The sequence below is a fragment of the Melospiza georgiana genome, chromosome 5 (genome assembly GCF_028018845.1).
Source record: "Melospiza georgiana isolate bMelGeo1 chromosome 5, bMelGeo1.pri, whole genome shotgun sequence".
In the NCBI taxonomy this organism is placed as follows: domain Eukaryota; kingdom Metazoa; phylum Chordata; class Aves; order Passeriformes; family Passerellidae; genus Melospiza; species Melospiza georgiana.
In genome coordinates this window covers 72,451,897-72,475,478 of record NC_080434.1, presented here as the reverse complement: position 1 = coordinate 72,475,478, position 23,582 = coordinate 72,451,897, and the positions used below count along the sequence as shown (strand labels likewise).

Below are 23,582 nucleotides of genomic sequence, written 5' to 3'. Positions count from 1 at the left end.
CTACCAGGGCAGGCTCTGCTCTTACACTAGTTTTGTACATATCCTGTACTCAAACATGGGTTCATTTTTTTTAATGCTATACAAATTAATAAATTACATCAGTGAATTCTTGCTTCTTGAAAGAAGTAAATTCGATTTTTAACTCTTCAGGTCATGGAGAAAGACTGAGCTTTGTACTGCCCAGCTGGAGTTGATGTTTAAACAGGAGACTTAAAGAGCAGGAGCAAGTGGTTGAAGTCTTGTTTTATTCAGCTGACAAAGTGGCAAATGATTAATGGCAGGTTACAAACATTATTTTGGTTCGATCACAAGCCCGCTTGGTAAGATGGGGAAACGTTAATTCTTACACAAATTGTAGGGAAGCTTCCTGAAGTTGGTTGTCATGACAACTCAAAACCAACAAAAATACAACAGATGGTGAAATTAAATACAGTGCAAGGAAACAAGACGGTACCCGTGCTTTGATTTACTGCTTCCAGCCCCTGCCAACAGCTCTGTTTGAACCCTCAGGAGATGGTGGGATTTCTGTCTGGCCCAGAACAGCTGAACTGCCTCCAAAGCTCCAATCCTAGCTCACTGCACCTGAGTTGTTCCCAACCCCACGGCACTGGCGTACGCTGTCAAGATATCCACGATCTGTTTGGTTTCCAGGGTCACGCGCGCCTCCGCCAGCCAGTCGTGCGCCACCCTCCTGGACTCCCCCCGTAACTGGTTGACGAATTTGGCCGCCAGCTCCAGGTCTCCGTGCTCGATGCAGTAGGAGGCGTAAGACAGTAACTTAAACGTGTCGAGGTCGTCGGGGCTGAGCTCGGCCGGCGGCTTCAGCTGCTGGGGGTGGAACACCAGCAGCGACTGCAGGTAGGACAGGAAGTACTGGTACAGGCTGTTCCTGGTCTCGTCGATCATGGCCACTCGCTTTGCCAGTTTTTGCACGGTGCGGAAGCGCGCCCTGAGCGCCTCCTCGCTGTACACGCCCCGCGTCAGCGACTCCTGCGGCAGCGCCGCCGTTAAGGCTTCCGTGAAGGCGTTGTCGGCGCAGCTGGCCTTGATGGCCCTCACCGCGCTGCCCAGGGGCTCCGTGGGACTGTCCCCCGTGCCTGACCTCATGCAGTACTTGAGCGCTTCCACCGAGAGCCACAGCTGATGGGCCTTCCTGGCCTGCTCCTCTGCCACTGCGTGACCTGCAAGGCAAGCCAAGAAGGGGCTCTCAGCTGGGCACAAATGGCTTTGAGAACAAGCAGCAAGAGCCATCCCTCTGCACCCTCTGCTTTCCAAAGCAGCCACCACCTCAGCACGTGCCTAAAGCAAGTCTGTCCTGTGGTGGTGTTCGCAGGGGTCTCAGGATGAGGGAGAGACGAGGGTCTGACTCCATGTGTCAGAAGGCTGATTTATTATTTTATGTTATATATTATATTAAAACTATACTAAAAGAATAGAAGAAAGGATTCAATCAGAAAGCTAGCTAAGAATAGAATAGGAAGGAATGATAACAAAGGCTTGTGACTGACTGAGACAGTCTGGACAGCTGGACTGTGACTGGCCATTAATTAGAAACAACCACATGAGGCCAATCACAGATGCACCTGTTGCATTCCACAGCAGCAGGTAATCAATGTTTACATTTTGTTCCTGAGGCCTCTCAGCTTCTCAGGCGAAAAAATTGTAAGGAAAGGATTTTTCATAAAACATGTCTGTGACACTGTCCCACAGCTTACAGCCAAACAATACAACTTTTGGAAGAACCACCTTGGACTTTGCTCATCTGGGATTTGCTGGTGTAAGCTACATGCCTAAGCCTGGGTTTAGATGCCCAAGTTTGGGCAAGGGGCATTTGGGGAACACAGTCCTTAAAGAATGAAGAATTCAGTGCTCACTCTCAACTGCTTGCTCAATTCCCTTCAGCCTGGCATAGGCAGTGTTTATATCCAAGGTGAAGTTGTCAAGCTGTTCCTGAGTAAGGCGTCTGAACTGCATCTCCTGTTCGCTGAGCTTCTCTGATAGGTTCTGAAACAGTGCAATACAAGCAACAGAAACAGCAGGTTAATAACATTTACCTTATTTTAAAGACATTTCTAGAAATCTGTTGTCCTTGTTAGGGCCAATGCATACAGTATTATACAATATACCAGTAAGAAAACTTATTGAGGTGAATTTAACATTTACTGCACTTGTGTCAAACATTTACCACCTACAGCAAAAGCTTTTCAGACGAGTCTGAATAAAACCTACACACTGAGGCACTCTATCACCTCAAGGTAAGCATGCTTCCCTCCCCAGCTCCCATTTCCATCCCCTGGAACGTGTTTCAAAATCTTGTCATATGAAACCTGTGCGTTGCAAGGGTTTGAGTATCTCTAATTCCCCTGGGGCCTCCTCCCAGTTACCTGCTCAAATTCCACTTTTAGATCCTGCTCCTGGATCTTCAGGACGTCTCTGAGGTGGTCGGTGTGGGCGGCAGCCTGGCGCCGCAGCTGGGTGCGCATCTCGTTCTCCATCACCTCCCGCACCTCCTCCACCTGCACACAGGAGGGTGTGATGGACCAGCTCTGCTCAGCTGTGTCACACAGGTGTGATGCACCAGCTCTGCTCAGCTGTGTCACACAGGGTGTGATGGACCAGCACTGCTCAGTGCTCAGCTGTGTCACACAGGTGTGATAGACCAGCACTGCTCAGCTGTGTCACACAGGTGTGATGCACCAGCACTGCTCAGCTGTGTCACACAGGTGTGCAATGCACCAGCTCTGCTCAGCTGTGTCACACAGGTTGTGATGGACCAGCACTGCTCAGCTGTGTCACACAGGTGTGATGGACCAGCACTGCTCAGTGCTCAGCTGTGTCACACAGGTGTGATGCACCAGCAGTGCTCAGCTGTGTCACACAGGTGTGCAATGCACCAGCACTGCTCAGCTGTGTCACACAGGTGTGATGCACCAGCAGTGCTCAGCTGTGTCACACAGGTGTGCAATGCACCAGCACTGCTCAGCTGTGTCACACAGGTGTGCAATGCACCAGCACTGCTCAGCTGCTGTCACACACTGCCACAGCATCACAGCAGTGACTACTGAGGCTCTGTGTCAGAGCAGTGGCACTGGCAGAGCCTCTCTTTCAGCTTAAAGACCTGCTGAGGTCCAGTTTTACAGCTGACCTTTTTCCTAGGCACGTTAAGGAATAGATTTGTGATTCACCATGTGAGTAACTGCTGGTTAGTGCAGCTACAGAAGTAGTATATAAAAAATACAGTAACATGTCAAACACTCAAACACTTTTGGAGGCTGGTTTATAAGTGAGCTCCCAAACCCAAGAGACTTTACCTTTTCCCTACATAGCCCTGTAATGGCCACACAAGGTCAGATCAAACACTGAAATTCTTCTCAGTGAGGGTGGTGATGCACTGGCACAGACTGCCCAGAGATGCTGTGGCTGCCCCAACCCCTTCCCAAGATCATGTTCAATGGGGCTTGGAGCAGCCTGGGCTAGTGGAAGCTGTCCTTGCCCATGGCAGAGGGTTGGAACAAGGTGATCTTGAAGATCCCTTCTAACCCAAATCATTCTAGAATTTCTTTTGACCCAGTAATCCTATCTCCGACAGGAGCTAAGTAACTTCACAAAGTCATTCCCTGTCTGATTTCACCATTCTAACTTTGCAGCAGTTTCCTTGCTCAACATCTCCTGACAGAACAAGAGGACACAGTCTCAAGCTGTCAGGGCAGGTATAGGTTAGATACCAGGAAGAAAGTTTTCACCGAAAGAATAATAAAGCACTGGAATGCTCTTCCCAGGGAGGTGGTGGAATCACCATGTCTGGATGTGTTTAAACAAGACTGGACATGGTGCTTGGTGCTACAGGCTAGTTGAGGTGTGAGGGCATGAGTTGGACTCGATGACCTTAGAGTCTCTTCCAAGCTCATTATTCTGTGATTCTGTGATTCCTTTTCATGTTTAGCTTGGGAGTCACCCATGTGAAGTCTCTCACTACCCAGAACATCCCAGATGTCCCTCTGGCCTTTTCCATTAACTCCTCTACCTTCTTTTTGACCCAAAGACTTAACCAGGTGCTTTTTGACCCAAAGGTTTAACCAGGTGTTTTGGCCACTTTACCTTCTTCTCTTGTTCTAATTCAATCTCACTTTTGTGGCGCTCCAGCGCTTTGGCCACGGCTGCCTCAAAGGCTTTTTTATCCTCGAGTTTCTGTTTCTGCAGGGCGGCCTCGATGTGCTGCTGCTCGCGCACGCGCTGCTCGGCCAGCTCGCGGTTCAGCTGCTCGATGCGCCGGTGCGCGTGCGCGATCAGCGAGTTCAGGTCGTCGGTGGACAGCTGGCCGGCTGCAGGGAACACGGGCGTGAGGGAGGGCAGGGGAACACAGGGAAACTGCAGGGCCCCGCCTCCCAGCTGAGGGCTCTGCGGCTCCAAGGGGCTACTGCCCAGTGAGCCCCTTCTAGGGAAGGGCTCTGAGCCCTTCGAGCCCTCGGCCTGCGCTAACGCCCACCTGAGACCACTCTCTGAACTGTATTTTCATTCCAGGGGAGAAATTGTCTTGGTTTCTTCCAAATTACTCCCAGCTGTAATTTACACTTCCATATCCATGTCGCACTCAGAGACTGTCAACAGCTCTGTCATTTCTTGGGTTTTACACCACCACCTATTTTCCCCTCTGCCAGCACACAGAGCAGCCACTGTGAGGGACAGACAGAATGACATTTTCTCTTCACCAGTCCTCCAGATGAACTGCTCCTAATCAGATTCCTTACCCCAGATTGTACCTTTCAGGTCTGGCTACTCAGAGGGCAGCACAATTCACAACCACATTGTACCTGGGACAGGAGGACCCAAGCTACCCCTGCAGCATTTGGTCACCTGAGAAGGGCTTTATAAAATGCTGCAGCTCATTTTGCACTGGCTGCCAGCTAAATCATCTGTATGGAAAGCTGGGACTAGTTGGGAAAGCATTCCTGCAGGGTTTAAAACAAGCAAGATTGCACAGTCCCTCAGTCACCTTGTACTGAGTGCTGGCACAGGGGCACTTGGAGCAGTGGTCTCACTGTCCAGCAGGAAAGCTGACCAGCAGCACCAAGCTCAGCTGTTGGGTGTAGCAGTGTTACAAAAAGATCCATTTGTGGTTTAAGCCAAGTGTGCAACATGACTGGAAGGGGTCCCAAGGCATACCTCAGCCTGCAGTGTTCTAGGAATGCCACATTTCACCCTTTGTTGATAACTGCCTATAACTTAAAGCCATGCCCCACACAAACACAAAGAGAAGAGATGTAACTTTCAAGGGACAAGAAAAAGTGACAGTAACTCACCTAAGTCAGTTATCTCTGCAACAGAAAGAAGTTGGAAAAGTTAGTGCACATTCACTACAGCAAGGCAGTCATGCAAAAGTAAAATAGAAAACTAAGAGCTTATCTACAGTGACCTAAACATGAGACCAAGTCCTTAGGAACTCAGGAAGAACAGCATGTGCAGTATAAAAGTCTCTGTGTTACAGGCAAGGTGTAGCCCAAGACACCCCAACCACTAAAACCACCCTTGGAAACCCACAGATGGACACTTGAGTTCAGCCAAAGCAAGGAACAGAAGTTTGAAGTAGGAAAGTGCAACAGGACACTGGAAATTTTAGCCTGACGTGTCTAGGGTCTTACAAACAGAAGTAGTTGGTCAGGAAACATTCCCCAGTGGCAGTGAGAGTCAGGGACCCCAACAAGTCTGTCCCATCCAGCAAGTCACACCAGTAAGAAATGGGGCACATGGAAGCCACCAGGAGCTTCCCTTTCCTCCCACAGAGGGGCAGTGATGACAAAACCCAAGATTTTATCCTGTGCAAGGAAAGACAGCTCCATCCCCAGGGAGCCTAAATAAGTTGGTTTTTTTTCCAGAACTAATAACACTCCAAAAGCAAATTCCACAAACAATTTGCTAATTTCAGTTATTTTCCCCACATACACTGGGTGTGAGGTTGGCTGTTTTTTAAATGAAAACTGACTACTCCAAAGGTCTGGTGTATTCATTTAGCCAGGAAAATTATTTTGTGGACTAAGGTCCACATTCCAAAAGCGTAAAGTAGCATTAAGAAAATCTGTTGTAATTTACTTTAAGAAAAATATTAAGGCAATACTGACACAATTTTTTTTCAAATGACAGTTACTACTTCTATAAAAAAATCTCTACATTTTTTTTTTAGAAATAGAGCCTTAACTGCTGCCTCTGAACACATCAGCCAGAAAACTCTGAGAGCACTTAGCACATTTATGTTAAACCCTGACTGGAAATATCTGGAAATCTGGGGGTTTTGAGGAATGAATTTTTTTTAACTACCTCAGACAGTAATTATTCCATGGACATACCACACGTGGGTTCCTGCAGGAGCTCACCCACAGCAATGGTGAACACACAGAATTCACCTCCTGCAGCTCTGCTTTAAAATGAAGGCAGCTGAGGAGAGCAGGAGCAAGGAGTGTGCAGGGAGCAGTGCTGGGCTGGGCTGGCTGCTCAGTGCTGCTGTGCACCACTGGCTCTTGCTACAGGTGTGTTACTGTGTCAGGTCAGAAATCAAATGTACTGGGGCAGGCAGGGTATAAACAATGAAACCTCTCCCTTTCAGTGATGATGTAGAAAATTCAGGAAGTTCTTTATCACCCTGTAACAACAGTGTTTTATAATACCTCTAATCACAGAGGCAACCAAGTATTTGATTACTGATTAACATCAGATTTGACTGAAATCTCAAATGATCTGACTTCCTTCCTAAAATACCAGGGTGGGGAGAGATGTTCATACAACCAATATGACATTTATCATACAAGAGCTATGTTTTGTGATCCTTCCCATATTGATTCTCTTCACAACACCTGCTTTAGATTATTTAACTGAGTTGTGAAATCATTTTCAGTTCAGACCAACCAAATACTGTGAACATTTGAAAACTGGGATGGTGGACATTGAGTGGTCATGCACAACACACCACAGTGCTACAAGCACAAGGTGACCCCTCTCCAATGGCAGACTTACTCATCCCCTTCCAGCCAGGCTTCACGTCAGGGGTGATGCTGTCCAGCTCCTTCTGGAACTCCTCTCTGGCTTTGATCACCAGCTCGTGGTACTGAGCCACAATCTTGGCCTCAGACTGTGCTGCCTGCACCTGGAACAAACAAGGGTGAGACTCATTTGTTTTTCAAGGCAAGAATTGAAATTGAAGGCACAAATCATTTAAAGCCAAGCTCTGGGATACTGGCACATATCAACCCCCAGCCCAAACCAGGCAAACTCACCTGGGAGAGCACCAAAGCCCATCCTGTGGTACTAAACCTGTCTTACACAATAATTATTTGCTGGAAGTTTAACTAATCCATTTTGTTTTACAGGCTCACAGTAACCACACAGCCAGTCTGTAGCCTGGACAGGACCAAGAGTACCTTGAATTCAGTTTATATCCTGCACATCTCCAGCTCCTTCTCTCTGCTCACAGCCATCACACAGGCCTAGTAAGCCATGCCTATGATTGGTGCCATCCTCAGTGAGTTCTGAGGTTCCCACTATCAGGCTACATTCACTCCAAACACACCTGATGAATTACCAGCTGTCCTGCAAAGGGAGATAAACTTCACCTTTACATTTCCTTCCCAGTCTTCTGTGCAAACTGATTTACCACCAAGTCATTAGCACACACTGCACTTCTCCCTGACCTTGTGGTAAATTACCTCGGAGTCAAGTGAACAATTACAAGAACAGAAAGGACTGGGACCATCAAGACACCTGGAGGCTCTTTCAAGACAGAGCTCAAGTGCTCATGAAGATCTTGCCATGACTGATTACTGGCAGTATAACCAGCTCAAAGCCTGAGTACAGCCACGAGAGGATGGATTAACAGTTCACAATGCCCTGGAGTGGTCACAGCACTGAGCCTGTCTGAGCTCACAAAGTGGCAGGACAACACTCTCAGGAACAGGATGGGATTCTTGGGGTGTCCTGTGCAGGACCAGGAGCTGGACTCAATGATCCTGGTGTGTCCCTTCAAACTCAGCACATTCTGTGAGGCCATGAAATATCTCACTCCCTGCAGAGGAATGGGTGGTCTGCACAAGCTGCCAAGGAGCCCCACTCTGGAGGCAATTACAAACAGTCTGAGCAAGCCTTACCTTTTTCACCATATTGTCCAAGTCCACAATCATATGATGGAGATTTTCTTCTGCAGCAACAATGTGAGGTTTGGCTCCTGCCAGCTGAGACTTCTTGGCATTCTCGATGACACACTTTGTCTTCTCTAACTCCTCTCTGAAAAGAGAAACAGCTGCTAAGTGTAACACAGACAGGGCTTATCACCCAAAGAAAATTTACTTTATGTTGTTGGTATTCACAGGAACAACTACTGGGTAACTCTACTGGTGCTTCCTATCTACCAACTCTAAGATGCTTTGACTAAGGATTACTTTTTTCCCACAGTCTGAAACCTAAAGATGTCAGTGTGGCTATTCCATGTAAAATGACAATTATTTACACTGCAATTAGTACTCAGGATTTAGCTGGAGGGAAGATGGAAGTTCACTGGAAGGAGTTAGTATTAGTAAAACTAGAATTAGAGATTAAAATTAGGTTAGAATGATACAGCAGACATTTCCAGCACGTAACAGCAGCAAGGAAACATTTTTAATATAGATGGCTTACGCTTGCAGAAGTGTTTTGGACATGGTGACTGGTGGAGATTAATGAGGATGGGAGAGAATTTATAGGGCTCTGTAAAGATAATTATGGGGTTTTGTAATTAGGAAAGAAATGCTTTCCTCTAGCACAATTAGAAATCAAGGAAAAAGTGAAAAAATGTTCCTTTTCCAAATCCATTCAAACCAATGGAGGTTTCCAATGACCTCATTAGAATAAGGAACAAGCTTTAAAATAAGTAAATTAAGAAAATAAATAAAAGCAAAGATCTCCAGTAGAGCAATAGAGAATGAAAGCTGCTGCATGTGGGGTTTGCATTAGCTTTGTTTTAACAATAAAACCTCAATTACACCTCCCACTAATTTCAGTCAGCCCAGCAGCATCAAAGATAGGAGAAGTTTATAATGTGATAGCAGCCATGCAGCTTCAAGGATGATGTTGCCCTCCCAGCCTTACAAGCATCAAAGGGTTTCCAAATTTATTTCTAACCTCACTACTAGGGCATCTTGTACTGTTTGTCATTTTATTTCTGCTCCTTCAGTGCCCATAGGCCACACTCAGGGCACATCTACAGACCCCAGGGTATGAGCAATGCTGCCATTCAGAATTCAAGTTTTTCTTAGGCATGTGCTCAGTAAAAATCAAATTGCTTAAAAGCAATCCTGTGGACACAGGGAACTGCCAAAGGATACTGCAAGGTTTAAATTTTTCATTACAACTAAAAGAAGTTGGTGATGTTGCTGACTCAATACACAGAGTGCAGTCATGGACTCATCCTCAAACAGTTTGGGTTGGAGGGGACTTTAGAGATCATCTCATCCCACCCCAAGCCATGGATAGGGACACCTTCCACTGGAAGAGGTCCCTCAGGGCCCCATCCAACCTGGCCTGCAACACCTGGAACACAGGGATGGGGCAGCCACAGCTTCTCTGGGCAAACTGTGCCAGGGCCTCACCACTCTCACAGGGAAGAATTTCTTCCTAATTTCCAATCTAAATCTGCCCTCTGCCAGTTAAAGCCATTCCCCCTTGCTCTGCCTTTGTTAAAAGTCCCTCCCCAGCTCTCTTGTATCCCCTTTAGGTGCTGGGGTGCTTGAAGGTCTCCCCAGAACTTTCTCTTCTCCAGACTGAAGAAGAGATTTACAATACATTTATTATTAACAAAATTATTCAACAATAATACTAAAAGGACTGTGGGTTTTTTTTTTTTCATCTTACTTGAACTTACCAACACTCTCTGTTAGTAATAAGGAGATAAATAAGTTCTTTTTAAGAACAGGACTGTTTCAGACTCTCTGGTACAGGGAGGTTTTTGTGCACAGGCACCCAAGGTTAGCACATGTCAAATTAAAATGCTCGTGATAATGAGTTGATTTGGCACAAACAGATCATTCAATATGAACACAGGTGACTCCATACTTTCTAGAAACTCGGCTCTCACATGAGCAATGTAACTTTTTACCCCAAGACTTAAATCCAGCAACTCACTTGGCTTTCAGGAGGGCATCAGCAGCTTCATCCACGGCTCTCCTGCGGTCCTTGAGCGCCTCCTCCAGCGTGCGCCACTGCGAGGATTTCTGCCCGCCAGCACCCTGGGGAGCACACACCCCTCATTGGGTCACTGCAATCACTGAACAAGGGTTACCCACAGTGGGAGCCCTCCCCCAGCACCCTGGGGAGTACACACCCCTAATGGGGTCACTGCAATCACTGAGCAAGGGTTACCCACACTGGGAGCCTTCCCCCAGCACCTGGGGAGCACAGACCCCTCATGAGGCCATGGCAATCACTGAGCAAGGGTTACCCACACTGGGAGCCCTCCCCCAGCACCCTGGGGAGCACACACCCCTCATGAGGCCACTGCAATCACTGAGCAAGGGTTACCCACACTGGGAGCCTTCCCCCAGCACCCTGGGGAGCACAGACCCCTCATGAGGTCACTGCAATCCCTGAACAAGGGTTACCCACAGTGGGAGCCTGATCACTGAACATTTCCCTCAAACTGAGCACCATTCTTGTGTTTTTCAACAGCACAGCTGGAAGCTTTACAAGTGATGTTTCTCTTCCAACATTTTGTTTTGATTTTGTTTGATTCTTAATGGGTTTTCTTCCTGAGCCACAGAGCTTTATTCACCCAGAAGAGCTTACATGAGAATCACTGTATGGTGCACAACCTATAGTGGGGAAATCTCCACATGTTTTACAATACTTTAATACTTTAAAATTGCTTTTAAGCTTAATACTTAAAGTACCATAATACTTAAAAGTTGATTTTAAATTTAGTTTAGTTATTAAGCTTAAAATCAATCTCTTAAGGCAGTTACTTTACTAACTACTAGATTAAGTCTTGAGTGCTTGGTTGCTTGCCCATGTCCCTGCTAATTGATTAACAAGTGAATTTTATCTCTGCACAAGAACTGAATGGGCAGTGGCAGACCCACACAAACTCTGGCATGAGCACACCACAAGTATTATCCCCACTTGTCCAATTTACCTCAGAATCATCCATGGCATCCTTCAGGATTTGGGAATGGGCATTCACTGCTTGCACAGCTGACTGCTGAGCAGTGATAGCCTGAAGGGTCACACGAGCAGTTGCGTTTAGGGCTCCTTCTAGAGTTGCAGCAAGGGCTGGGAAAAAAAGTTAACTCAATTAAACCATAAAGAAAAGAACTTTACAATTAGTAAAATTACATGTTACAGCTTCTAAGTCTCTTAAATTATTTTCTATTATCTAAAAGGGCTGGGGAGTTTGGGAATTAAACAGCAGCCCACAGAAGATCACCAAAACGCTCTCCTCATTTAGAGCAGAGGTACTGAGGAGAGCAAAACACCAACCAGGGGAAACCTCTCCCATGGGACTGCAGGGGGTGCAGGTATATCCCATGTTCACTTGTTCTAATGGTTCTGGAAACAAGTTTTCATATCTTCCTTGAACCTTGAAGTCTATTCCAACCTCAATTTTTCCATAGTTCTTCAATTCTCAGTTATTTATGAGTGGGTGGAAGAAGCTTCACCACCACTCCACATCCAAGACATGTGTAAAGATCTTAGGATCATAAAGCCAGTGCAATTGCACAGTTCTGTCCCATGTAACACACACAGGGACAGTGCCAGTGTGCACCCACCTGATACCTTCTCTTGCTCCTCTTTGTCTTGCTGGGCAAGCCGGGCAGCAACTTCTTCTGGTGGCCGTTCTTTTACAGCATGGGAAGCTTCGTGTTGTTTTCCTGTTCAGAAGTAATAAAAGAGTCAAACTGCTTAAGTGGAGAGTCCAAATTAGTGTACAGTGGTTACTTGTAGGGAAGTAACTTGATCAAAACTGATTTTTGTAGTTGGTATCACTTTGTAGGTCTGACTTCTGCTCAAAACCACGCTGGAACTACCTGAAGAACCTTTATATCCATAACTACAAAGGCCAGTCTCACAACTTAAAGTCAAGGGCATGGACACCTCACATGCATCTGGAGATTTTCCACTGTCTAGTTACAAAATTACACAAGACTCAGAAGTCAAAGGCAAGGCAAGAAGTGAGAAACACTTACAGAGCCAAGGTTAAATTCCAAGTAAATCTCCCTTCTTGCTTTTTCTCAGTTCTCCTCTGGCATGCTTACAGAGCCCAACCAAAGCAATGAAGGATGAGTGAGAAAGCTATGGTGGATCACAATTACACTCCTTGCCTACAACCACTTAAAATGCCTTTAAGAGCGAGAATTGACCTAATTAACACTCTCAAGATCAACAGCAAGTTGCATCTGAACTGAGGAGAGAGCCCAGAGCTCTCAGCCTCAAGCTGCAACAAAACCAATCAGGTCACCTGAATAATGCTGATGTTACTCTGCAGTAGGTACATATCCCTGGCATGCTTTCTATGAAATGTTCATAACTAATGAATTAATATAATCTAATCTCATCTGGAAGAGACCATCATCTCAAGGCTGGTGTCTCTTGTGGAGTTTAACAATAAACAGTTTCCTCACTGGGCAGAGATGCCCTGCTGAACAGCAACCACAAAGCCACCAGGAGCAGAGGCAAACTGCAATGTGCAAGTTCAGCTCTGCACAAAGGCAGGCTCTGCTCTCGTGCTCACATCCAAACCTGTCCCAGTCACCTGCAGCTCTCACTGTGCCCAAAATCTACTAACACACAATGGAAGTTTTCTACACAAGGCACAGAAACTCACACCTTTCAACACTGACAAATACCAACACAGAAGCAAAATGCATGCACACAAAGCTAGAGGATTTGGGTTTTCTTCATTGTATTCACAAGGTTTTTGTCACCTTCTTCAGTCTGTATCTCCGGAGCTGGCACCGACACAGCTACCCCTGTTGCAGAGATGATCTGTGCTGCAGCCTTGCCTGCTGTTAAACACAGTTGCAGAACACAGCAGTTAGTACAGCTGGGGAGATGGGCTCCCTGTGCACAGAACCATGGCCACAGCACCTTCAGCCAGGGCCTGCTGAGCTGCTGAGGAGGGGTTAAACCAAAGCTGCCCAGGAAAAGGGAACCTCACTTTGTGGAGACATGGTGGGATGGCAGCTGTGACTGGAGGGCTGGAATGGAAGGATGAAGGCTCTTTAGGAAGGCCTGGCAGGGCAGACAAGGAGTGCAATCATCCTCTTTGTCAATGAAAACTGGAGTGCATGGAGCTCTGCCTGGGAATGGACGAGGAGCCAACCAAGAGTTTATGGGTCAGGATTAGAGGGAGGGCAGGGACAGGTGACATTACACTGGGGGTCTGCTACAGGCTGCCTGAGCAGCATGACAGAGCAGATGAGACCCTCCAGTGAGGGAGCAGCATTGCTGAACAAGGGAAGAGCAAGGGACATCATCTCCCTGGATTTCAGAAATTTGCATTGTCATTTGCCACTGTCCTGCATGACATCCTTATCTCTAAACTGAAGAGAAATGGATCTGATGGATGAACCTCTCTGTAGATAAGGCACTGGCTGGATGGCTGTGCTCAGGGAGTTGTGGTCAATGGCTCAGTGTCCAGTGGACACCAGTGACAAGTGTGTTCCTCAGGGTCACTGTTGGGACCAGGACTGTGAAACACCTGTGTTAGTGACCTGGGCAGTGGGACTGAGGCACCCTGTGCCAGGTTTGCTGATGACATCCCGCTGAGCTGTGCAGTCATGCTGGAGGGAAGGGATGCTCATCCACAGGGACCTGGACAGGCTCCAGAGGTGGGACTGTGTGAGCCCCATGAAGCTCAACAGGACCAAGGGCAACATCCTGCACCTGGGCTGGGGCAAGTCCAAGCACAAACACAGGCTGGGGGAGAATGGATAAAGAACAGCCCCAGGAGAAGGATTTGGGGTCCTGGTGGGTGAGGGGCTCAACAAGACCTTGTCATGTGCACAGGCTGTCCAGAAAGCACCTGTCCTGGCTGGAGCTCCAGCAGTGTGGGCAGCAGCTCAAGGGAGGAGATTCTGCCCCTCTGCTCTGCTCTGGTGAGGCCCCACCTGCACTTCTGCATCCACCCCTGGGCCCCCACTCAAGGAGGACATGGAGCTGATGGAGCCAGTCCAGAGGGGGCCACAAAGATGCTCAGAGGGCTGGAGCCCCTCTGCTGTGGGGACAGGCTGGGACAGCTGGGGGTGTTCAGCCTGGAGAAGGCTCCAGGGACACTTTCAGTTACCTTCCAGTTCCTACATGAGAGCTGGAGATGCTCTTCTACAAGGGCATGGAGTGACAGGACAAGGGGAAAGGGCTTCACACTGACAGAGGGCAGGGTTAGATTAGATATTGGGAAGAAATTCTTTGCTGTGAGGGCAGTGTGGCACTGGACCAGGCTGCCCCATCCCTGGAAGTGCTCATGGCCAGGTTGGATGGACTTTTGGGTCTAGTGGAAAGTGTGCTTGCCCTTGGCAGGGGGTTGAAATTAGATGATTTTTAAGCTCTCTTCCAAACCATTCCATGCTAAGTGCTATAATATAATAACAGGGCTATAAGACTTAATTTTTTCCTCTGTAGAAAAATATTAATTGGATATGGATGTTATTATTTCCAGAAGAAGATGATTTCCTGGATAAACAGCAACAAGATATTAGTTACACATACACAGAGCCATTAGATAAACATAAAAAGACATCACAAGTGCTCCTCTCTAAACAAGCTCCATTCGATCTGGCTTTACAATAGCCCAGTAATTATCCACAATTAATTATCTTGTGCTTTCAAGAACACCTGGAGTTCTCTTCCTGCTGAGTCTTACACCTAAACTATGAAGATTACTAACTATTTATCTCAGATTCTAAATTAAATAAATTTCTTTAAAAAAATAGGGGAAAAAAAAAGCTAAAGCCACTTAATGCAAATGTTATGACTTGGAAAGAAAAAAAAATTAATTCCAAGAAATGACAATATTTACCTTCAACCATTCAAAGGACAATTTTTATCTACTCTACCATATATGATACAGGAGATCATTAGGTCATTTGCTCCTTTGTACATGACATTCTATAAATTTACCTCCTTTTTCCTCTGTAGGAGCAGGACATTCTGGTTTGCTTATCTGAGATTTGGGAGCAGGCTGTTTAGACTCTTTCATTACTTCTGCTACAGATGAGATCTTCAGTGGACCTTGCTGTATCTTGAAAAGTCAGAAATAAGAAATATCATCAGTTTTTCAAACAGCTTGGATTTCACCAATTCCAGTACAATGGAAAAGAACTTTCCCATATCCAGGTGTCTGTACCATAAATCTGAGCTTCAATGTGCAATTTGAAACAGCCATCCAATGCCTTGATTTTTAATTCAGAAGGAATTTTTACAATTTTCTCCTCTCCAAAAATGCAGGTAGAACTGTGGCAGTTTTCACTATAAAGAAATATTTATTAAATTATGTATAAAAAACAAATAGTTTCATGCCCCAAATATTCCAAGCACTTCTGAGTGTGTTGAATGCAGAAACCCTAAGTTTGGCTCCACTGATTTCCTTTTGAAAGGCCTCAGATGCTGATGGTTGGGGCACATAAGCACTCAAACACAGAGTATTGTGACATTTTATGATATTAATCCCTTAATATCCATTGTGGAAAGCCACAAGGTAAGAATAAAACCATCTGAGCCATGACTGGGGAGTTGATAACTCTGCTGATCAATCTGGTGTGCAAATTCCCTGGGAGGCACCAAGAGCTTGGATGATAACACAAACTGTAGCTAAAACAAGAAGAGAGAAATTTTGTTGATTTATATTCCCCCACTCATTAAGAACAGCTTTCTTAAAATTCAATTTAAAATATTTTGAGTTTGCTGAAAGCCAAATGGCTTCTGAAAGCTCAAAAAATCCATGGCTAGAGCAGATTTTCAGTATTCTGGATTACTGGGAAGGGTTTCCTTTCACATGGAGGAGCAGAGAAACTTCCAGGTTTCAATTTCCAGAGTTGTGCCAAAGGCAATATCAGATTTTCCCTTCTCCAGGGTAGTGCCACTAAGATGTCAAAGTATGATGCTTATGCCTGGCTCTGTATCGTTCAAATCTTTATTTATTCAAGAATGTTCTCAGTTTTCTTTGAAATAACTTCATTTAGAGTAAGTTTTGTAATTCTGCTACACCACTAACTACAGCAAGCCTCCAGTAAAGCAGTTAAATTCCAGCCTGACACCTGCCTCTCTCTCTCCCCATTTTATTTTTGAGTACAAGCAGAGCAGCTATTCAGTTGGGATTCTATTAGATTATTTTACTGTAAATAAAAATAAGTTTTACAACCCCCACACCACAATCATGAGATGGCAATGGGAAATGTACTTTTGCAGCACCAAGTAGGAACTGAATTTGTAATTATTAAACCTTAATTTAAGGAATCTTAATTCTTTAACTTTTTTAATTCTTAGCACAAAGCAAAATTAACCAGAATCTGAAACCTAAGTGCAGACACTCTTTAAAAACCAGAGAAATGGATGTGTGGAGTGGATGGGAGACACTTACTGGTTTCTTTGGCACTGGTGTGCTGGAAGGTGCAGGGCCAAGTGCCATCTGGAAGAGTTTGTCAGAGTAGGGAATGGCCTTCTCCACGCTGTCCCGGAACTGTCTGTCATAGCTGGCATACAGGACAGTTCCACCTATCCCTCCACCCACAAACAGCAGGCCTGCACCAATGACTTTGCCCACGGAAACACTGAGGAGGAAAGAAGAGTGAAAGGGGTGTAAATTACATAAATTAATAAATTACATTATATGGCATACATCAAACACTTTGTGAGTCTTCAGCTTACAGCTGGGGACCACCTCTGTTCCAGCACCTGCTTTAAATCACCTTCAGCCTGGTACAACACTGCTTAGTGACTAACCCAAAGCAAGATGCCAACCCACAACTTCCACGGTAAATACTGATCATCTTCATTTTCTTCATCTAAATCTGACTGAACCAAACAAGGAACACACCCCATTGTCGGTTTCTCGGCTGTTTTATGGCCTGGAAAGGCCCAGGATGGCCTCAGGCAGCCCGCGCTTCAAAGGACGAGAAGAGGCTTCAGATCTTTTCTCGGTCTCGGTGTTTATTAATTGTTTAACTAAAAGATTTTCTCTCAGCCCAACAGAGGTCTGCACAGCAGCCAGCCATGAGCACACTGAGAGCCCCCGGGGTGGTCACCTATCTTTATACTCAAAATTACATATACAATATTTATCAATTTCCCCCAATACCTTTTACCCTTATTGACCAGTGCACTTTTAGTAATAACCAATCCCAAAGTGCCAACATCACCACAGAAGATGGAGGCCAAGAAGAAGAAGAAGGACAGGACACGCCCCAATTCCTCCATCTTACTTCTCTAGACCCCCCTGTACAGAAATCCTAAACCCTGTGTCTCACACTCTAATTAACTTATCCCTTCACCATTCACCCCAGTGAAATCCTCCCATCCTCATACAGGTGTTGTCTCCCGTGCAGGATCAAAGTCCAGCCACCAGACACTTCTGGCAACATCCCAGGACTCCCGAGCCCCCCAAGGGTGGTCTCGGTCACTCTGCACCTCCATCCTGAGGTGCAGAGATGCCACACCCCATGAGAACAGGATTGGCTCCACACAGAAACCCCACTGCCAGGAGTCTGCTGTCCTGTGAAACCCAGGAGCAGCCCCCCTGTTGGTGAAGGCAGCACCAGCCCCAGCCCAGAGCCCGTTACGTACCCGGAGTCCCCGTGCTGGGTGGCGTATCCGCGGTGCGGCCGCGAGGGACGGAGCGAGGCTGGCACACAGCAGCTGTTCTGTGGGGAGAGGCAGGGTCAGCAGGGACACGGGGACACAGGGACACATCCCTCCAACAGCAGCTCTGGGCTCTGGGGAGGGTCAGCAGGGACACGGGACACAGGAACACATCTCCCTAGAACAGCAACACTGGGACGGTCAGCAGGGACACGGGACACAGGGACACATCCCTCCAACAGCAGCACTGGGGAGAGGCAGGGTCAGCAGGGACACGGGACACATCTCCCTCCAACAGCAGCACTGGCAGGGTCAGTAGGGACACAGGGAAACATCCCCCTCCAACAGCTGCACTGGGCTCTGGGCAGGGACACAGGGACACATCTTCCTCCAACAGCAGCACTGGGCTCACTGGCTCCATTGCCCCAGCCTCAGTGTCTCTCTAGGACAGCTGTATGACCAACACACAACATTGGACTCTTTTCTGGACTCTTTTCTGTGCAGCTTCCAGGTTCAGGGCTTTTTAAAAAGTCATGAAATTCTTTGAAAAATGAATTGAAAATTTGAAAAATGAGAAGGAATAAACCCCAACCCCAGTATCTTTCTGCATTTATTTCGCTGATTTATGTGCTGGGCCGTACAACTGGGTTAATTTCAGATGCATTTCAATCTCACGTACTAAGACAGCTCAGTGTGAATGGAGCAGAACACAACAGCTGTTTAAATGCTTAAAACTACTTTTAATTCTTAAGATATACAAGCAATTCTCCTTAAACTCCCAAACTACTTTTAATTCTTAAGATACACAAGCAATTCTCATTAACCTTCCAAACCCAGACCACTACTTTAAAAGAATTAATAACACGTACACTTTCCAGACAGACATCACATTATAATATAAATTAAATTAGGATATGAAGAGTGATATTTTATTATATTCTATTCAACAAGATCCACATTACCAAGATTTTTATCTTCTCTGAAGGACTGGTTAAGCTACTCTAAGCCTACAGAAGAAAACACACTGTTGGCCTCAGAGGTTTTTTCCCCACATGGGAATTACTAACACAGGACTCATGAGAAATCAAAGTACAAGGCACAAAAAGAACTCTTCCCACAGCTGAGGTATTTTGACCAACAGGGAATTTTTTCCTTTAAAAAAGAAAAAACTGGGAGATGCTTCACTACAACATAATCCCAGGAGACAAGTTTCTCTGTTTCCTTTGGCACATGGCAATAACATGCACAACTCTTGTGGTTTAGGTCCTGTCCCTGTCCAACAGCACAGACAGGAAAAGGCAGGAACGCTGCATTCTTATTCTTTCCACAAAGGCAGCCAAAACATTCTTAATTAGCAGCAGGAGCACATGAACAGCAGGAGGAAACCTGCTCCTCTTACCCCTGAGACCTCCAGGAGCCCTCACTGTGGGTGGTTTTCTGCATTGTGATGGACAGAAAGGGCAACAAAATAATAAATATATTCTGTAACATTTTTGATTTTCTGACTCAACTGCTCCAGGAGCACTTCCTGAGCTTCACTGCTCCATTCAAGGGGAATTTCATTAATAAAAGCCTCACGAATCATTTGGTTACCAACTTCTGAACCTACCTACCACAAATGATTTTGTTAACTTCTGAATGTGCTCCTGACTCTCAGCATGTCCCTGTTACACCATGAAGCACGGGAGGAGCAAATAATCCAATATTATACATACAGCTGAATCCAGTAATTTATATTTCAGCATTTATATTTCATACACCAGGAGGAATTTTTTGGAGGGATTATTGATTTCAGTCCAGATGATCTTTTGAGGTCTCTTCTAAACTGGACTGCTCTAGAATTAGCCAAATCCTCATTTCTATTTATTTTTCATGCAGATGAGAGGAACCAAAACACAGGCCCTCCATCGCTGGGACTCTCACACATGTAGCAATGGCAGCACTCTAAATTAAACCCAAAACAAGCCCTCATTAACTCCATCTTTCAAGTCACTGCAACAAATTGCCACAGCTGGCCAGTGGAACAGCAAATAAAAATCTCTAAATACCCATGTCTTATGAATAGAAGCCAAATTTTCCTCCCTCACATCCAAATACACTAATACCTCCAAAAATCACTGATTTTTTCCAAAAATCCATTTTAAATAAGTATTGCTGTCTTTTGACCACCATAATAATACTGCTTGTATTTGCTGTACCACCATAATATGGAAATTAGCAGGTCATTTCCAATCTCCCCTTTGCAAAATTGCCAGGACTTTGTAAATTTTCAGACCCTTGTCATTTATTTGTAATAATGCCTCAAAGAATTTTGGAGAAATTCATCATACATGCTTTGCTGTGCCCTTCAAAAGGCAGAAATAAATGACTTTCTGCCCTGCAGAAGACAGAAAATTCTTTGGATGAGGCAGCATGGACACAGCAAGGGTGCCCACAGCAAGGGCACTGCAGGGCAGCTGTTTCTATTTCTTCCTCCTCCAGCAGCTCTACATGATTTTTGTTTCACTCAACTTTTAAATACTTATTATTTTGCATTCATTTCCTACTATTTAATCACCACAAGAATCACTCAGCAGGGCACATCACACCTTCACTCTGGTTAATATTATGAGCCCCAGTGATTTAAGGACATTTAAGGATATCCAAGTGAGCTCACTCTGGCACAGTGCTCAGGGCAAGAGCAGCACAGCAGAACATCATCAAACAAATTAAATCTGCCCTGCAGGTTTATACTTTATGTGTAATTTCAAATAACCATGGCCAGGACACACCATGCTCTGCTCACTCAGCTCCAGCTCAATCTCCCTTAGGCACCAGGCTCGAGTGTCCTGATCCAGAATTTTGGAACTGGATTTGTGCACTTCAACAGAGAGAGCAAACCAGAAATTTCAGAGAGGTTTTTCTTCATTAAGACAGAGATTGGGTACAACAGGGGCATCTCACCACAGAACTCTGACTTCCCATCATTCAGGACTTCTGCCAAATATCACACACTTTTACTAAAAGCCCTGTTCATTCACACTTCATAAATACTTCAAGAGAAAAGTCCCTCTGCAGCACTGCACATGTAGCAGAAAACATTTCTGAGAGTGATAAACATCCCCTTCTCTCAAAGCCACTTCAATTGTTACAAGTTTAGTGCTGCTCCACACACAGAGCTCACAGAATGAATAAAGAGTTCACAGAAAGAATGAAAGTAGGAAAAAATGAATAACAGGAAAGAGGGAAGGCAAGAATGAATAAAGTTTTCCCAGTCTCCACCACCAACTCTCTGGTACAGATAACAAACTTCAGAGAGTGCTGTGGCATCTCTGTGTTTGCAGAGCTCTTAGGGATGAGTTCTGCCCTGTGAGGGCGGCGTGGTGGCTGCCCAGACAAACTGAGGATGTCCAACCCCTGCAAGTGTCCATGGCCAAGCTGGCCAGGGCTTGGAGCAGCCTGGGACAGTGGGAGGTGTCCCTGCCAGGGCAGGGGGTTTGGAATGAGAATCTTAAGGTCCTTTCCAAACCACTCTATGACTCTTTCACCAAATATTTATAGCCTGATGACCAACTTCCAGCTGCAAAGCGCCACCCTGGCTGCTCTGGAGCTGTACACTCATTCCAGCCACATTCTGTTAAAGCCAAGCACATGCAAATAGCCTCAAGTGATAAATATCTGCCAAAGCCTGCTTTCTGTCTTCTCAGCTTCCAGATGAAACTTTCCACAGCCAGGCAAACCCAGAGCCTATTTCAGTGGCCATCAGGTGACCGAAGGGCTCTGCAGCCCTGGGGAGTAGCAGAGGAAATGCAGCTGCTGCAGCTTTAGAGGGTAAAACCTACAGCTTCTCCTTTGCTAAATCGTGTGAATAGAGGGTAATGAACACTGGCATGGAAAAAAGGATATAAAAGTGATCTAATCAGGTTATTTTTTATCAGGCAGCTGAAACACAATCTGGGGCCTTGGTAAAGGAGCCACCCTCACCTATAAATCCTCATGGCTTCCTTAAGTTGGCCTACTGCTTTAAAAGGGCTCCAGAGCACATCACCATCCTTATCTCCGCTGATAAGGAGAGGCAAAGGTCCAGAACACACAGCACGAGTCCCAGGGGCACTTCTGCCCTCGGCCCCGCGCGGTGTGTCCCACTGGATCCCCTCACACAGGAGCGCCGCCATCGCTCGTGTCCCCGCGCTGCACACCGGGCCGGGCCAGTCCCGGCGCTCCGGGAGCCGGGCCCGGCGGGCTCCTGAGGGGCTGCGCGGGAGGGAGGCCGCGCCGGGGAAGGCAAGGTCACGTCCTTCCCGCCGGGGAGCGCCTGGCCGCCCATCCACGCCCCATCCGCGCGGGGCCGCCGGGCCGTGTGCGTCCCCACAGAGCCCCCGCCGGCTCCCGGGCCATGCCCGCGGCTCCCCGCGCTGCCCCGGGCTGGGGGCCGGCAGCAGCGGAGCGGAGCTGTGGGCCCAGCGCGGCCATGGCGGCCAAGACTACAGCCCCCAGCAAGCAACGCGCTCCCCGCCACGCCATCAAGGACTAAGAGTCCCGGCGTGCCTTGCGCTGCTGCTTCATTCCGTCCCGCGCTGTGCTGCCGCGGTGCACGCTGGGACTGGTAGTACTCCCCACCCACCAGCGCCCGCCCCCCGCCTCCGTTGGCGGCCGCGGCCGCCCGTCAAAGGCTGCGCAGCCAATCGGGGCCCGCGCGTGCGGAGTCATTCAGCGCGCGCCGAGCCACGGTCACAGGGATTCCTCCCTTCCCGCAGGCCTGGCCCGGCCGCACCGGTCGCAGAGCTGGTCATAGCGGGAGTGGGTTGCGGGACTCCCCGGGGGAACGCTCACCTGCTTGGCCGCGGCGAGCCCCGCTCGGCGGCACGCCCGCAGCATGGCTCGGTGCGGCGGCCGGCACGGCCCGCGGGAAGGCGCCTTGCGCGGGTCCTGCCGGCGCCGCCTCCGTCCCCCCTTCAGCGGGCACTGCGCCTGCGCAGGCGCTCCCGCCCCGCCAGGGGGTGGCCGCGCGTGACGAGTCTCGCGTGGCCAATGGGAGGGCGGGCACGGGCCGCGCGACGCCGGCGAGGCGGGGTGGTGCCCGCGCGCGGGGGCGCGTGCGCCGAGCAGGGGTCGCGAACTCCCGGGACCGTGCGGGCGGGGGCAGAACAGAATAAAATAAAATAAAAATCAAAATCACAGAATGGGTCAGATCGGATGGGACCGCAGTTGGTCGTCTGGTCCAGCCTCCCTGCTTAAGCAGAGTCATCCCAGAGCACGCGGCACAGGATTGCAACCAGACAGCTCTGGGACACTCCGCACCCGCTCTGAGCAATGTGCTCGGTCACGGCACTGTGGGGAACTTCTTCCGCACGTTCAGGTGCCGCTCCTGGGCATCAGTTCTGCCCCTTCCCTCTTATCCCATTGCCCGGCACCGCCGAGCAGAGCCTGTCCCTGCTCCGGGCACTGACAGTGTACAAATAAATTCGGACACTGACGGACATGGAGGAGGTCTCCTCTCAGGTCTCTTCTCAAGGCTGAGCAGCCCCAGCTCTCTCAGCCTTTCCTCCAGTCTGAGTGTAACACAGCACATTTTATAGCATTTATCAATAATTTACAGCTGTAACCTTTCACAGTTCGCTCATAAACCTTCTTTCGCTCAGAGCACTCAAGAGCCATTTTTATCTCATCCTTCAACCAGGCCGGCCAGATTTCCCAAGAGAAAAAAATCAGAATACACCAGCAGCGTGCACAAACAATGAGTTAAATCCACCTGGTGCGTTTTGTAGGAGACTTTAGGAACAGGCTTCAAAAGCCGC

At 47.4% G+C, this 23,582-nt stretch overlaps 1 protein-coding gene across 2 annotated transcripts; it reads right to left on the bottom strand.

The window, feature by feature from the left end:
* Window positions 1-228: 228 nt before the first annotated feature.
* Window positions 229-22,678, bottom strand: IMMT (inner membrane mitochondrial protein). Of its 2 annotated transcripts, XM_058024042.1 has the most exons (15): window positions 22,618-22,678; window positions 17,791-17,867; window positions 16,589-16,778; window positions 15,130-15,250; window positions 12,936-13,016; window positions 11,781-11,882; window positions 11,147-11,283; window positions 10,141-10,244; window positions 8,133-8,268; window positions 7,006-7,135; window positions 5,301-5,315; window positions 4,099-4,322; window positions 2,385-2,516; window positions 1,875-2,004; window positions 229-1,181 (listed from the first exon to the last, which is right to left on the bottom strand). In XM_058024042.1, exons 1-15 carry the CDS (start codon window positions 22,660-22,662, stop codon window positions 574-576), a joined length of 2,232 nt encoding a protein of 743 aa, XP_057880025.1. In that variant the 5' UTR covers window positions 22,663-22,678; the 3' UTR covers window positions 229-573. The 2 variants fall into 2 exon arrangements, with proteins under 2 accessions (XP_057880025.1, XP_057880026.1); XM_058024043.1 differs by lacking the exon at window positions 5,301-5,315.
* Between the last annotated feature and the right edge of the window lie 904 nt (window positions 22,679-23,582).